This window comes from Artemia franciscana, chromosome 14 (genome assembly GCF_032884065.1).
Source record: "Artemia franciscana chromosome 14, ASM3288406v1, whole genome shotgun sequence".
In the NCBI taxonomy this organism is placed as follows: domain Eukaryota; kingdom Metazoa; phylum Arthropoda; class Branchiopoda; order Anostraca; family Artemiidae; genus Artemia; species Artemia franciscana.
In genome coordinates, this window is record NC_088876.1 from 5,277,989 (window position 1) to 5,293,117 (window position 15,129).

Here is a 15,129-nt window from a genome sequence, read left to right on the forward strand (position 1 = left end):
TTCAACTAGCTTCAATCTAGTATTTTTGTTATATTTGTTGGTGCCTTTTTAAGTCAGATGGATTATTCTGAAGGAAAGACTTCTCTGGAGTCTGGAAATTTGTAATCTTGTCCGAGGTTGGATACCCCTCCTGTATTCCTGAAAATGGGAGATGCAGCTTATCCATACAGCTTTGGTAAACTGCACGCTGTTCGCTTTTTACTATTAAGTACGTACCAGTTGGCTACATCACATACTCAATCAAGAAGCCAATAAAGTTCAGATATTCAGCGTACATTTTGATTTGAAATTTTCTCCTCTGGCCGTTTTTTATGTGTCGTTTAAAATTTAAATATGGTAATGTCATCTGCATCCTGTATTCCGCACTGTCTGTGTACTACTGCCACCATTATCGCTATTCCCTTCCGTTAATTTGTAGCTTTTGTGGAGGTAGAAAATTGAAATTTTACATCTCTTTTATTACCATTTAAAAAACAAGACTAGATGACCAAAATATGCCATTTCTATTGAAAATTTTCGACAATTGTGTGTGTTATCTTTTCGACAGATGAGAGCAACATCAAATTGTTTCATTTGAGCAGCCCTGAATTTCCAGTCAACTAGGTGAAAACATCACACCATATTAAACTACAAAACTGCCTAAGCATTTGAAGTACGAACCAGAGTATCAGAAATATATTAGATAACAACGTCTCAGTGAGACTAATTATTTGAACCCCTGAGGGTTCTTCAAAAATTGCCTTAGCCGACGGTATTTCACGTCGTCTAGGCGGGGTATTGGGTAAAGTTTTCAACTAGCAATAATCGCACCTCGGATAAACCTCATCGGTTACGATACTGCCACTGCGCAAAGCTAAATTTTGATGGAAACGCTCACGAATAAATATACTTTAAGTAAGAAAAGGATATATAAATTGTTTTTGATTTTTTAGGCTCAATTATCGAGCTAGAATAACTAAAAGGCCATTTCACGGTAGATGAACAATTAAAGAATCTAACTTACAATCTAGTTTCTTTAAGTATTGTGAAAAACAAAGAAAAACAAACATTTGCGAGTTTTTTTCCAAGTAAATGATTGGAATACTAGGGGCTTCTCACTCGATCATATAAAACCTATTGACGGGACATGCCAAATTAAATGGATTTAGATAGAATGAAAGCTTTACTTCTCAATGATGTACTAAGTTTGACTATAAGAAGGTCAGGATTTTTTCGTTTAGAGTCTGAAAATTATCATGAGAAACAAATAAAATGAATTTCCGCGAGTATTTTTTTCAAGTAAACGACTGACAATACTAGGGGTTTCTCACTCGATGCTAATGTTTCGAAGCTATTGATGCAAACAAATTAAATGGATAAGGGAACAAAGGGGATATCTTATTAGAGATAGAATGTCAGAAAGTTTTACATTTTGGATTTAGAGATTTCTTACTTGTTGCCAAATTTTGAATTAAGTGAACAACTTAATATGTATAGGTGATTTAAGAGCTAATAAGAAGTACATGGCTAAAAATAGCGAGGGTAATGGCATAGGACTCCTGCTCTAAAAGCTAGGAATTCTACAGGATATGCAGGGCCGGATAAAGGACCATTGGAACGATCAGGCCCCACGTTTGGAAGGGCCCCGCACTGCTATCAGAATGAACATTTTTTTCCGAATTTGATCTATATTTACGCCTAGTGCGGTGATTATCTACATAAACAAGCTTTACTTGAGATTTCGTTATGTTCATTGTTAAAATAAACTCTTCCTTCTTACGACAAAAAAAAAAAAAAAAAAAAAAAAAAAAAAAAAAAAAAAAGTTCGATATGATCAACTCTGGAAAAAACAAAACAAAGACGCACTCGTCATGTTTCTTCTAGCAAAAAAAAGATGAAATTCCAGATTTTGTAAACGGGAGCTTATAACGTCTACAGCAGAGACCTCTCACATGGCCTCAAATTGCTAGACATTTTGGGGACATTTCGTCCTTTTTTCGAAATTAAAGCAAATTTTCTCAGGTTTGTAGTTTTTGGTGGGTAAGAATAAACGTAATGAATTTTATGGATATGACATCAGCAGTAAAAAATTATGTATGATATACCCCCTGCAGCTCAAGTTATTCATGCATTGACGCACTGTAGACCGGTTTCTTTCGCTAGTTTCTTTCAACTTAGCGTGAGAAAAGAAGAGAAGTGACAGAATAGACGGGAATATATAACTTCGGCTGTATATTTGCACTTTAGGGGGGGGGGGGTAAAGTATTTGGACAGTGTGAAGTCAGAAAACAGTTCTTACTTCATAATTATCAGAACAATTGTAGCTGACACAATTCGCATGCAGATCCACTGTACTTTACCCCACCCTCCCCCAATTTGCAAATATATAGCCCAATTTTGTTTTCAAAGTATTGTATTTTTATCTTACTTAGGTATATTTTATTAGGGTTAACCTAACTTCACTTCTTGACCTGCAGGGGGTATATCATACAAGTAACAAAATTAATTGTTTGATGCAATAATTGTCATCAAACTTTCTTCATTTACAGTTTTGGTTACTTTTGGGCAAAGTCGCTCATCACTTAAAGTTAGTTGCCACAAACTATTTGATACCTAGAGGTGTCTTGCATAAAAGGAGACTCTTTCCTCTTATGAGAGCTGTCATTCCGTAAAAAAAAATTTAGGGGACAATCACATTACGGTCCCATAGTCATCACGGATAATCGCAAATATAAATATTCTCCAGAAGAATGCAAAGTAGCTACTTCGAGAGCTTCTTCAGACAAGTAAAACCACTTTTTCGACTAAATAAGCTGTTACTAGCCAGTTTGATGTAATCCGGGCAAAAGAAGTACCAAAAGCAATCAACATTGACATTACCTTCGTAAAGCCAATCAAGTCGCCCGTGTTTTTTACTACATATTTTCTACTGGGTCTGACCTACCCCCCTCCCCCTCCCCAGACTCCTCTGAAATTTTCACTACAAGAAAATTACCCCCCCCCCGATAATCCCCTCTGGGTAAAATTCTCCTGGAAATTGAGCTGCCAAAGAGAAATTAAGACAAATAAAAAAGAAAGAAGAAAAGCGCATAATTGTCCATCCACTATTATGAAAGGTTACTGGGTGGGGAGGCTGCTAGATAACAGCGCATTTAAATGTTGAAATCGTCTAGATCTCCATGAGTATTCAAATAAATACAGAAAAGGGCATGGTGGGTGATAAGAATCAATCTTGCGTATCTCTTCATTATGACTGAGCCTGAATAAGGGTGCTACGAAGTGATTCTCCCCTTCTAGGGAAGGGGAATGGAAGTTGGATATATGTGTCTAATCTCTCTTGATTTGTGGGAATATTTCTGGTCTACGAATTTATTATAAAAATAAATAGTAAAATTAAACCCTGAAATGATCTGAATTTATCTTGTATAGAAGGGGGGTAACCCTGCCTAACTGCTCCCCCCTCCGTGGCCGTAGTGACTTCGGAAGGTGCTTATTCAATCGGAAATTAGGAGTTCTAGTGCCTTTTTTAGAACTCAAAAGTGAATTGAGAGGCGCCGGCCCCCACTCTAGAGCCTTTTTTATATCTGGCCATTCTGTAACCTCTTAGGACAACTGATAAATGTTTCGGGGTATCCATTTTGTTCAGAATAGTTGAAAATATCAATTAATTTGCATCAAGGGACGGCATAACTCCCACAGTCCCTGGGATAAGGGCTATGAAGCATACAAACTGTCAATTTACTAAGGATACGTTTTATGGTGAAGAAAAAGGAGGGAGACATATTGGATCTTGGGAGTCAAGTCACGTGAAACTTTCAGGGATTGCTTCAATCATCAATATTTTACTGCGCTAAGGAGGAGGGATTAGCGGCCCGGAAATGAGCCAAAAAATTCCTTTTCAATGTGAAACTTGCAGCCGTATGTCCTTTGAACAAGAGGAAAAATTTACAAAAAAAAAATATTCAAAGGAGTAATTTGGACAAAGGGTTCAGAAAAAAGGGCCGACTTTTTCGACTGACCTGAAACTTACATGAAAATTTTAACTACGGAGACCCCAGTAAAGAAGACAAAAAATATTCCTTCCCCTCAAAATGCAGACCAAAAAAGGGCCAGAAAAGTGCAAAAAACTTTTTTCGTCCACCTTAAATAGAAGGGGCAAGCTTTGAAACTTGGGAGTTCTTGTTCAATTGATAATTGACAGTTCTTGTGTCATTTTTAAACACCAACATATATTGAAGGGCAATCAAACTTCCTATTGATTCCTTCTCAGCTATTATGTCCTCCTCTAAACCCGAACTTTTGATATGTCGAATCAAAATTTCAAGAAATCTGTTTTGTTCATAGACTTCGAACAATTCAATGAGTATGCTTTTGATATTGAAATCACCTCTACAGCCTCAATGTTAAGCTTTATATTACCCTGCTAATAATAACTACCCCCCCCCCCCACAAAAAGGAGAGGTACTTGTATGATATACATCCCAACGCTCAAGCTATTCATTCAATGACGCATTATAGAACCATTTTTTGTTCGTTAGTTTCTTTCAGCTTAGCGTGAGACAAGACAAGAAGAAGTGATAGTTCAGATGAAAAAATATATAATTTTGGCTACATATTTGAACATTGGGGGGAGAGGGATGGATGTGGGTGTGGGGTAAAATATTTGGACACTGTGAAGTTAGAAAACAATTCTTACTACATAATGTGCAGAATAATTGTATCGAACACATTAGGCATGCAGATCCGCTATATTTTACCTCCCCCCCCCCCCTCCCCCCTAATGTGCAAAAATATAACCCAAATTTGTTCTAAGATATTATATTTTATCTTACATTAGTATTTCGCTAGGATTGAGTGTCAGAGAAACATATTAGAATAACATTAGGTAGGGCGTATATCACACAAGTACCGAAAAAAAAATGTAACAATAATAACTCTAAGATATTTTACAACAAGAATTCCTTCTTTTCTTTATTATTTTTATTTGTCATACTGTTTTGGTGGCTGCTCGGTTTTGCGTGTGGGTGAAATTTACCGCGGGGAGAATCTTCCGAGGGGATACGTCTAGAACCCTTTTGGCACTTCACCTCAGTAACGAGTTTTCTTATATTTAAACGGGAAATCAGTTCACTTTAATTCATTTTTATTTCAATCAATTCAAAAGCAAAGCGGACTTTTCTGTCGCAATTTTTACTGTCATTTCGCCTCTTGTATCAAATGACTACAAATAGAGTCATGACTACAAATAGAGTCAATATTCGATACACACTGTATCGAACTACGCAGCTTTTCAACAATTTATGAGTAAGGATTGTTGATTCTGTCAATGCCAATTTATAACATTATTTCTGTAAACAGACAAGATTCAAGGTACTGTTTATCATACATCACTAAATATTCTTTTGTCATTATAATTGCGAATAAGGAACGAACAAAAGAAACAGGACAAAGAATGGAGATCAGCCTGGACCGGGCCAAGGTCTGATCAATCTGGCAGCTGCCATGAGTTTAGGGACTCTGGGATTCCCCTTCATGGTACTACTGGTCAGTTTGATTTTCTTAACCTTTTTTGGTGGGTATATAGCTAATACTGAGGAAGGGAGTAAATACTCAGCTGAATTTACATTCCCACTTTAACCCTGTTAAGACCATGTTAAAAAACAACCCATATCTGACTGCAGCTAATCCTACCTTGCTATAAGCAACAGTTGTCTATTAACCGTACAAGCTTTCCGATTTCCAAGTTCATGAGCGTACTTTGAATAAATGGTGATAGGATTGAAAATTTTTGGATACAATTTTTAGGTCAAGACTTGCTTTACCATTTTAAGCTTAAATTCCTCTCTTAGTCGACTTCTTTTGTTCGGACTCACACCACGAGAAAATTTAAAATGTTGAGCATAAATTTTTGTCGTCAAATTTCTTTGTACTATCTGACATATTGCATCCAAAATAGATATTTTTCTATAGACGATTATCCAAAATAGATAATTGTCTATATAAGCTACCGTTTACCACAGTGCTTTCATAACTTTTGGAGACTTCACATCTCCAATACGTTTATTATTTTAAAAAGGCAATACTATTTAATTGTTATCTTTCTTTTCTTGTTTAATTATTTTTATGCAACGGTTTACGAACGACACCAAGCCAGCGTTGCAAACGCTTTGAAATTAACTCTACCAGTTTTCTGACTTAAATTGTTCCACAATCGATTAATTTGTACCATCTGAGCAGCAGGCTAAAAATTTGCCTAAGCAAGAAGAAGATTTTCGGTAGACTAAAACTTGAAGAGATATCCGACTCAGAAAGGAGCGAATAAAATCAAAATGTACCGTGAAATTTGTATTGTACCCCAAAAAATATCCCAATTTTGTCGAATTGTCCAAAGACCTCTAAATTGTATCTAAAACGGTACAACTGTACCACGTTGGCAACGTTGCACCTAGCTACAAGTTGACCAACAGCACAAATAAATTTATTCTGGAAGCTATGCGTCTTGCGGATTTCTGCTCGTCAATTTGTCAAAAAATACAAACAGAACCAAATAACAGAATAATCACACTATTTTAAAAGGAAAGACAAATTCTGAAGGACTGCAGGAAGCAAATTTAGAGTATTTTGCCATTGAAATATAAGTAATTTTTTGTTATAAAAGGTTTCTTTTATATATATGGTAGAATGTTTGACTTTTCTGATTTAAATTCAATCCCCTTAAAGTAAGAAAGTAAGTTTATACAAATCCGAAAAATGAAAAAGCTTTTTTCGATTAATTGAAAACTGCTATCAATTAATATCCCTTTTCCAGCTTGTTAGTTAACATGGCATTGGTACATTCTACCAAATAGCTCTTTTCCAAAAAATATGCTGGCAAAAATTTGACACACACCAGCACAAAACCCATTTTTATCTAGAAAAAAAAACAATTTTGAGGCTAATTTAGATTGTTTCACTTACGATGTTGCTTTATTTGTTACAGCAAGATTCCCACTTGGTCATTTTTAGGATATATACATTAGCACGAATGAAGGGTCGAAATGCCTCGAAAATGAAAGTATCATAAATAAATAAAAAAAGTTAGTTTCAGCATAATCTAAAATAACCTTTTTCTTTTTGTTCCATATAGTAGTATTTTCTAGGCTTTTTTAGACGATTAGGTGAACAGATGAATAGTTTATTCGAAACAACTGCTAACAAACTCAAACGGCCGTATTTGTGTTTTCATCAATAGGCCAATGTTCACTATGCAGTTCCATCATCCGAAATGACGAAAAATTTCTTGTAATACATTTTGCGCATAGTAAATTGGTATGAGAATTAAGGTGCAATTTGCTATAGAGGATTTGTGGTTGGGCTGAAGTTGCTCAGTGGTTACAGGTGCCTAACTAGTTCAAAGGAGGCCGTGGGTTCAACTACCACTAGTAACAAGTATTTTTATCTACAATTCCTCCTTGACAGCCCTAATCATTTTGCTTACATTTAAATAAGTCTATTCATTTTTTGTCAGTGATATTTAAGAGAGATGGGTACTAAAATGCGTTACACGTTCTTAGATGCCTACAAAGATCTCCATTCAGGAATTTTTTCAGGGAGGGTGAGGGTACAAAAAAGGTTTAAAAAACGCATCAATAATTTGCATACATGCATTTTTGTTGCGGATTTACGAGTCAGAGAAACATTTCGGAAGGGGTTCAAAACCCCCCTACCCCCCTGGATACTGCATTGTGCTTACACATAAATTCTCGATGGCTCAAACTGTCATCTAAACTAGGTGACAGCTAGTTTACCTAGTTAGCTAGTCAACTAGTTAGCTGAGTTTACCTGGCTTTGTTAGGGACGTTGTTACAGTTGAAAAATTTGAAAATTGAAAAGATGTGGCTAAAACTAACTGGATAAATTTGAAGTTTTCTGGTATAACCAACAACACTTTAAGCAGCCTGATGTACTGGTTCTGCCTGTCTACCAGTGGGTAAAGGCAGGAATACTTAACAGCGCCCACTCCTGGGGTGCAAAAGAGTACTCATCGGGTAAGACCTATGCCAATTTTTAACTTGTAAATTGCCTAAAGTAATCCATCCTTGTGTTAACGCCACTGCTACTGCTGATCCTTGTTGTTTTGTGCTGACTGCTTTATATTCTTCGAAATTCAAAATCCCTTGCTTTGCTATTTGAGATTTGCTGCTAGATAGTGGAGCATATCCTGCCTCATACCACTGCTTACTCTGTACCTGTTTTGTTGTTTACTTCAGGTAAGAAATGAAAAGTCAACTGAAGCCACCCCGTGAACTAAGGTCAGACAGCTCACTCCAATTCTCTGATCAGAATCTGTTTCAGAACATTTACTAATGCTCACTAACCACATAAATAGTATAAAAATCAAGCATAAAATATATGTGGATTCACTGTAACCTGACAACCTTAAATCTTCAGTGAAAGGGTTACTAGATGACCTCATATTGGCTAAGATCTCTACCCAGGTAGATGAGCCTGGTTTCTATTATATTCTTGTCGTGTCAGCATATTTGTAGCTCACATAATTTTAACTGGTCATACATTATAGTTTGTGCTAATACTTTGAATGAAATGTGCATTCTCACTGATTTGTCTTTAAGTTTATTTGTGATCCTTTCACCATCATATAGCTTGGTTTCTATATTATTTTTGTCTTGTCAACACACTTGCAGCTTACACAATTTTGACAGGTCCCATATTATATTTTGGGCCATTACTATGAATAACATATGTCATCCCTTTGATATTTCTTTATGCTTGTTTGTGATCCTATCACCTTCATGTAAGCTGATTTCTATCATATTTTCGTCATGTTAGCACATTTGCAGCTCATATAATCTTGACTCTTTCCACATTATACTTAAAGCCAATACTTTGATGAATATGTGCCATCCCACTATTATCTCCTTCTCTATGTTTGTGATCCTATTGCCTTCATGTAGCCTGAATTCTATCGTATTTTTGTCATATCACCACACATCCAGCTCACATAATTTTGATTGGTCCCATATTATACTTTGGGCTAATACTTTGAACAATGTATGCCATCACATTGATATTTCTTTATCCATGTTTGGGATCCTATTACCTTCATGTAGCCTGAATTCCATCATATTTTTGTCATGTCAGCACACATGCAGCTCACATAATTTTGATTGGTCCCATATTATACTTTGGGCCAATACTTTGAACAATATATGTCATGTCATTGGTATTTCTTCGTTCAAAGTCATCTTTACTTGGAGTCCATGGATTCCCACTTGAATGGTTTAGGTATTACCTCTCAAGGAGATCTCTGTATGTTTCGATTAGCGGCACTTCTTCCTCTAATTTGCCTATATTGAAAAGTGTCCCACAGGGCTCTGTGCTTGGACCACTTTTGTTTTTAATTTATATTAATGATCTGGCTGATGGTCTTCATCCCCTTGTGCACCCTATTCTTTTTGCTGACGACAGTAACTTTTTCATTGCTGAAGTGGAACTCCATCTGCCACTTCCGTAGCTCAAGGTCTTCTTGATGAAATAATTGAATGGTGCTGGTCAAATGGTATGGCTCTCAACAGCCGGAAAAGTGTCATTATACACTTCAGGACCCCTTCTCGTATGAGAGATGTACAGGAGCCAATCATCCTGACTTATGGGAACGATGTTATACCACAAGCTACTATTGTGAAATTTCTTGGTGTTTATCTTGACTGTTTTCTTTCTTTTAAACTCCATATAACGAATATCCACTCCCTTGTCCTCCACCAGTCTTCAATATTGCATTGGGTTAACTCATTTCTTCCCCCAGATGTCACGCTTTCTCTTTATTATGCTTTTATTTTTCCTTACCTTATTGCTGCTCTGTCCGGGGTAGCACTAACAAATCTCTTCTCTGCTCACTTCAAAGAGCCCAAAATATGGCAATGAAAGCTAATTTTCTTCTACCTCGGTTTTACCCTTACTCTGATCTTTATAATGATACTGGAATAGCTCTGCTGGATCGTATTGTCGGTGAAAGTTACCTTTGTTTAGCACATTCAGCTTTTCTAGGTACACTTCCACCGTCTCTGCAGCAGTTTTTCTTACAGACAGGCTCAGGTAGGTACTCTTCTTCTTTACGTGATTCTTCTCGCAGATTTATTTTACCCAAACGATCATCAACCGCAGCTCAGAGGTCTCCTGTTTATCAATCCGATCTACTATGGAAATCCATCTCTCCTGATGTCCCTCTATTTCTCTCTGCAAAGGCAGTTTCTCCTCGGGTATTTCAAGTTTAGTATTATATATATATATATATATATATATATATATATATATATATATATATATATATATATATATATATATATATATATATATATATATATATATATATGATTTTAAAATATTTTTGGATTTTATCCTAATTTTTATCTCTTCTCTTCATTTAAATTCTTTTTCAGTTATATGTTAAATTTCTTTCTAAATCTCCTATCTGATATGTCCTTGTCTTGTTCCAGTTTTTTCTTTTTTTTTATTGTATGTGCTTGTATTTTCATTGTATGTACTTTATAAAAGTGTATTATTTTTGTTTTGTTGGCCCATTACAAGCATAGCTTCTTGGGCTTAGTAATTACTTTACGTTTTGTAATTGTTTTCCTTATAGTATTGATAAGATAAATAAATAATAACAATAATAATAAAAATAATAATATCAGGCAAGGCTTGAGTAACAGAGGGTGGAGGATTAGACTCGCGATCTTTAGGTCCTAAACTCAAACTCAACATGAGAAATTTAATTTTAGAATAAATTCATTTCTGAGTAAAATTTGCATTCGTGATGAAAAATCAATATCAACTATTTTACGCATGTGAGTTGATAAAACATTTTGTTTACAGACAGGTTTTTTGTGTATAAGCAAGTATTTCCAAGGTCATGGTTTTGCAACGGCTCACTCACAATGGAATTTTAGTAATATTGAGATTTAGCTAGAACTAATTTGAGCCAATCAGAATTGTCACAGAATTATTTTCATTAGCTGAAAAGTTCAACAAAAAATTAGCACTAAAATAGCACGAATTAGTGCTATTCAAATTTCATTATTCAAATCTAATGGTGAATGGATAAGTCTCCCCGGTTTTTATCTTCAAAAACCAGGTTTTTGTCTTCAAAATTTTGTCATCAGAATGAAACTATCAGGCATAGTATTACCGGGAAGGAACAGGGCAACTACAAAATTTTGTATCATAGAGTAGGGCTAAGATAGTGTTTATTCGTTCCAAACAAAAGAGAGTACAGTAAAAATTTTCTTTCTCTTTCATACCTATTGTCTGACAGGCTTCACAGCTAGTTGATCCTAAGTTAAATCTGAGAAATTACAACCTCAATGTAAGAGGAGTTAGCAAACTAAGCAAAAAACTTACTTCTGTGCAGCTTCAACTAAGGCTTCGTGTTCCACCCCCACACCGGCCAGCACAATTCTTTCCGGAGTAAAATGACTTCTTAAAAATGTAAAAAGGGTATGCCGATTAATCTTATCGATATTTTCCGGTGGACATAGTTTTGGAAGGCCCAATGTGTTATCCCTCCAAGCGGCCTAATAAGGGATAAACAGTTCATGAATAATGACACAAACACACGTAAATGACACAGGAGTATAGAAAGAGCATGATAATTTCAATTAAGAAACCTTTTTGACATCCACAAGTAGGATACTACTTTCTAATACTAAAAAAGGAGTGATTTTTTTGCCTCCAATTTCGTTAATAGATGGGCCTGCATAGACTTAATGACTTACTGCTATTTGTTTATTTATTTATTTTCAAATCCTTCACTACAAGAAAGCGCAAAGAGGGGGTACAACATAACACAAAGAAGAAAAGAGACTGAATACGCAACACTGAAAATACATAACAAGTGCATACAAACACTAGATTAACTCCACTGCCGCAGGAGCGACTACCAATCGTACGACAGCATTGTTATAAAATTATCAATCTGTTTTCGATCGGCCTGTTATGGTTCTGTAACTTTATAATAAAGGCCAATACAAGAATTACGCGCCCACAAAGGAAGCTTCAACAGATACTTTGCATAACAAAAGCAGTAGGACCGAATTTGCTTAATATCATATTTCTGAAGCGTTCTACAGAAAGGTTCACCATACAGAATATGCGGTCGCACAGTTGCGTTACATAACCTAGCTAAATTTGGCGATTAAACGGATTTCCAACACTGCTACCATTATGACGTAGGAATGCATTTTTGCAGGGGTCAACAATGAGCAAGCGGGTAGCTTGAACAGAAGTTCCGAAGGGGAGGCCCTAATAAGTTAACGAAGACACTGGATTAACCGTAATGTCTCTAGATCTAATACATACATCAGTCGAATCATTCCATTTAAAAAGAATAGTTTCACTAACTCTCAGTCTTAGCTGCGTTGAAATGAAGATATATTTTCCGGCATTCATCGTTTAAAATTCTCCTCAAGACGTGCAATGGCATGGCAAGGCATAAATACGCGCCAGCATAACAAACAAGACTTAGATTCAAACCGCGAACTATGCATGAACGTACAATTTGCGATTGTAGCTCTACTACTGCATTGCTTAAAAAAATAGTTAAAACAATGGAAACTAGTCTCAATACCTTAAAAACCGATAATATAACATGTATATCACTCAAGCCAAGAACATAAATACTGACTGCTAGGTTACCATATAAATCCTGATAGGCTCATATAACGTAAAGGTTGGTCCCGATCTTATAGCCCTAATAGGATATATTCGTGGACCATCGAATCAAAAGCATCGTAGCTACCAGTCTGAGCATACTCTGCCATAATATCATACGGTGCAGTAAGCTAAGGTTGGTCAGTAAGATGATCACTGCTAGAATCAAGAGCAGCTCCGCTGATATTATTAGCATTTTGCTTAATTTCTTTCCCAGCTTCATTATAGCAGAGATAACCATACTTCGCATCGCAACAAGATCACTATTTTCACGACTCTGAAGGCTGCATTTAAGCCTTTCATTATATTCTCCACTAAGATTGGAGGAGGGAGGTGAAAACTTTTGGCGGCGGTGGTAATTGTATTGGAAGTGCAAAGATATTATTAATTTACGTTTTGTATTTTGGTTAGCAAATGGTGGCCAAATTACTGCCTATTTTCATCTAATTAAAGCTCTGCCTTTATGACATATCACGAATCTGTTCATCCTAAAACATTAAAATAAAGGCCAAACTCATCTGAACTTTAATAAAGGTTTGTATAAGTATGCACTTAAAACTAAGTATATGAATAATACTTCAAGTAAAACTATAATAACAAACAGTAATATCATACTATAAGTAGTGGTATACTAGCATACTGCTACTATAACCGTATACTACTATAACTGATAACTAAAAGTATTACTATAATGAATAAGAGCATGACTAAGTAATACTCCTTGAAAGGTTAGAGCCATCGATTAAGAAACATAAATTTTCAAAAAAAATATTACACAAGAAAGCCAGTAATTATGTGTTTATTTTTTTATCTAGCCGGTATAGATGGGTCTCTGAATTCTCAGTTTAAATCAGAGGAATGGCATTGATTTTTTTTTTTTTTTTCAAACCTTAACTAATGGAATGTAGAAAAAAAGGTGGAAATTCACACCATTTGAATTAACCACGGAAACAGAACGCAACTACAATGTTACTTCAGAATTTCTCACCTTCTCTATACCAACCAGTTACAAAATATAGTTATGTTTATTTATAGGGGTTGCATATATTTGTCCGTAAAATTGTATTTACTGCTATTCATACCGCTGAGGATTTTTATACTTATTTTGGTACAAGCCATCCTGCCATATTTCCAAAATTAGTTGTCTATAAATCAAATTTCTTACAAGACAATTCTCTTACTTAATGCTAAATTTGAGCTGAATTTCAAATTATTTTTACGCTCAACAGAAACATCAAGATTTTAAAAAAATAAATGATTATCTGAAAATTTCAAGATTTAAAATAATTTTAATTAAAAATCTACCACAGCTTGAAACCCTGAGAATTTAAATCACCAATCTATACCCATCAAATACAAAAATAACAAACACACAATTATTTGTTTTTAAGGTGTATTTTGACTCATATACTTAGTTTGAAGCACATGCCTACATGGATCTTTATTAAAATTCATATTTAACTGAAATTTTGGTCTTTATTTAAATATTTTAGGATGAATAGAAGAGGAAGTACTAACGAAGATCTCAAAACGTAGCCTACAGGACTCTAGACTGATTGGACTCCAAAATACTGCGGTAGACCTTGACCGTGTAATAAATAGATATGGCGGAAGTAGAAAGAGAAAAATAGACTTTTTCTTATAAAATTGTGAATTCTATAATTTACAAAATTACATCGAACTTTAAAAAGTGGAAAAATACGCTACATTGTTATGAAAAGTGATATTTTGATTAGTAAATTTTTTGACATTTCCTCAAAGTTGACACTGTTTATTAAAGCAATAGTTGTAAAAATAAATAGTGATTAGTTAATGTTTTATTGCCTAGACTTAAAACCTTCGTTTTAAAATTTTTTCTATGTATTTCTATCTCTTTGTTCTATATTGCTTTTTACATTCCTAAACGAACTAGTATTTAATGTTTAATCTCTGCGCATATACTATTGAACTTTAATCCTCATTTCCTTGTTTTCATTACCATAATTACAATCATAATTACTAAGCGATGCCATATAGTTAGACGACATGCTAAATGCTTTGACCTATACAAATAGTCACAAAGAATGAATGACCCCAAAAGAAGCTTCAAAACGATTTTTTTTTTTTTTTTCTTTAATATATATATTACAAAGCTTAACTCACTCGCTATAGTCGTCAGAAGTACAAAGGCTAAAAATTATGCAGATAATATTAAATATCATATTTTTTTGTTGATGGTGAGCAGATTTTTTTTATGGCGGGGTTGTATTCATAACTTGCTATTTTGTATCCATATTTTTGCATGATTTTAACTTCAAAGATTTATTAGAACTTTGATCCTCATGAGAGTTTAGATGAAATTTACGACCATTTCCACTACCTACCTACGACGTGTAATCACTGAGGTTCACTTTAAATTTCTTTATTTGCAAGTTTATTGGAACAACCTGTTATGCGCCCCCC

General features: G+C 35.0%; 1 protein-coding gene and 1 non-coding gene across 2 annotated transcripts in view; both read right to left on the bottom strand.

Moving 5' to 3' along the window:
* LOC136035219 (mitochondrial-processing peptidase subunit alpha-like) overlaps positions 1–15,129 on the bottom strand; it is a 65,672-nt gene that overhangs the window by 18,322 nt on the left and 32,221 nt on the right. Inside the window, exon 6 of the mRNA XM_065716831.1 lies at positions 11,380–11,552. Coding sequence (XP_065572903.1) covers positions 11,380–11,552 — 173 coding nt within the window. The remainder of the gene's footprint in view (positions 1–11,379; positions 11,553–15,129) is intronic.
* On the bottom strand, positions 715–855 carry LOC136035929 (U4 spliceosomal RNA). Its single transcript, XR_010619572.1, has one exon. It is a non-coding gene; the product is annotated as a U4 spliceosomal RNA (small nuclear RNA).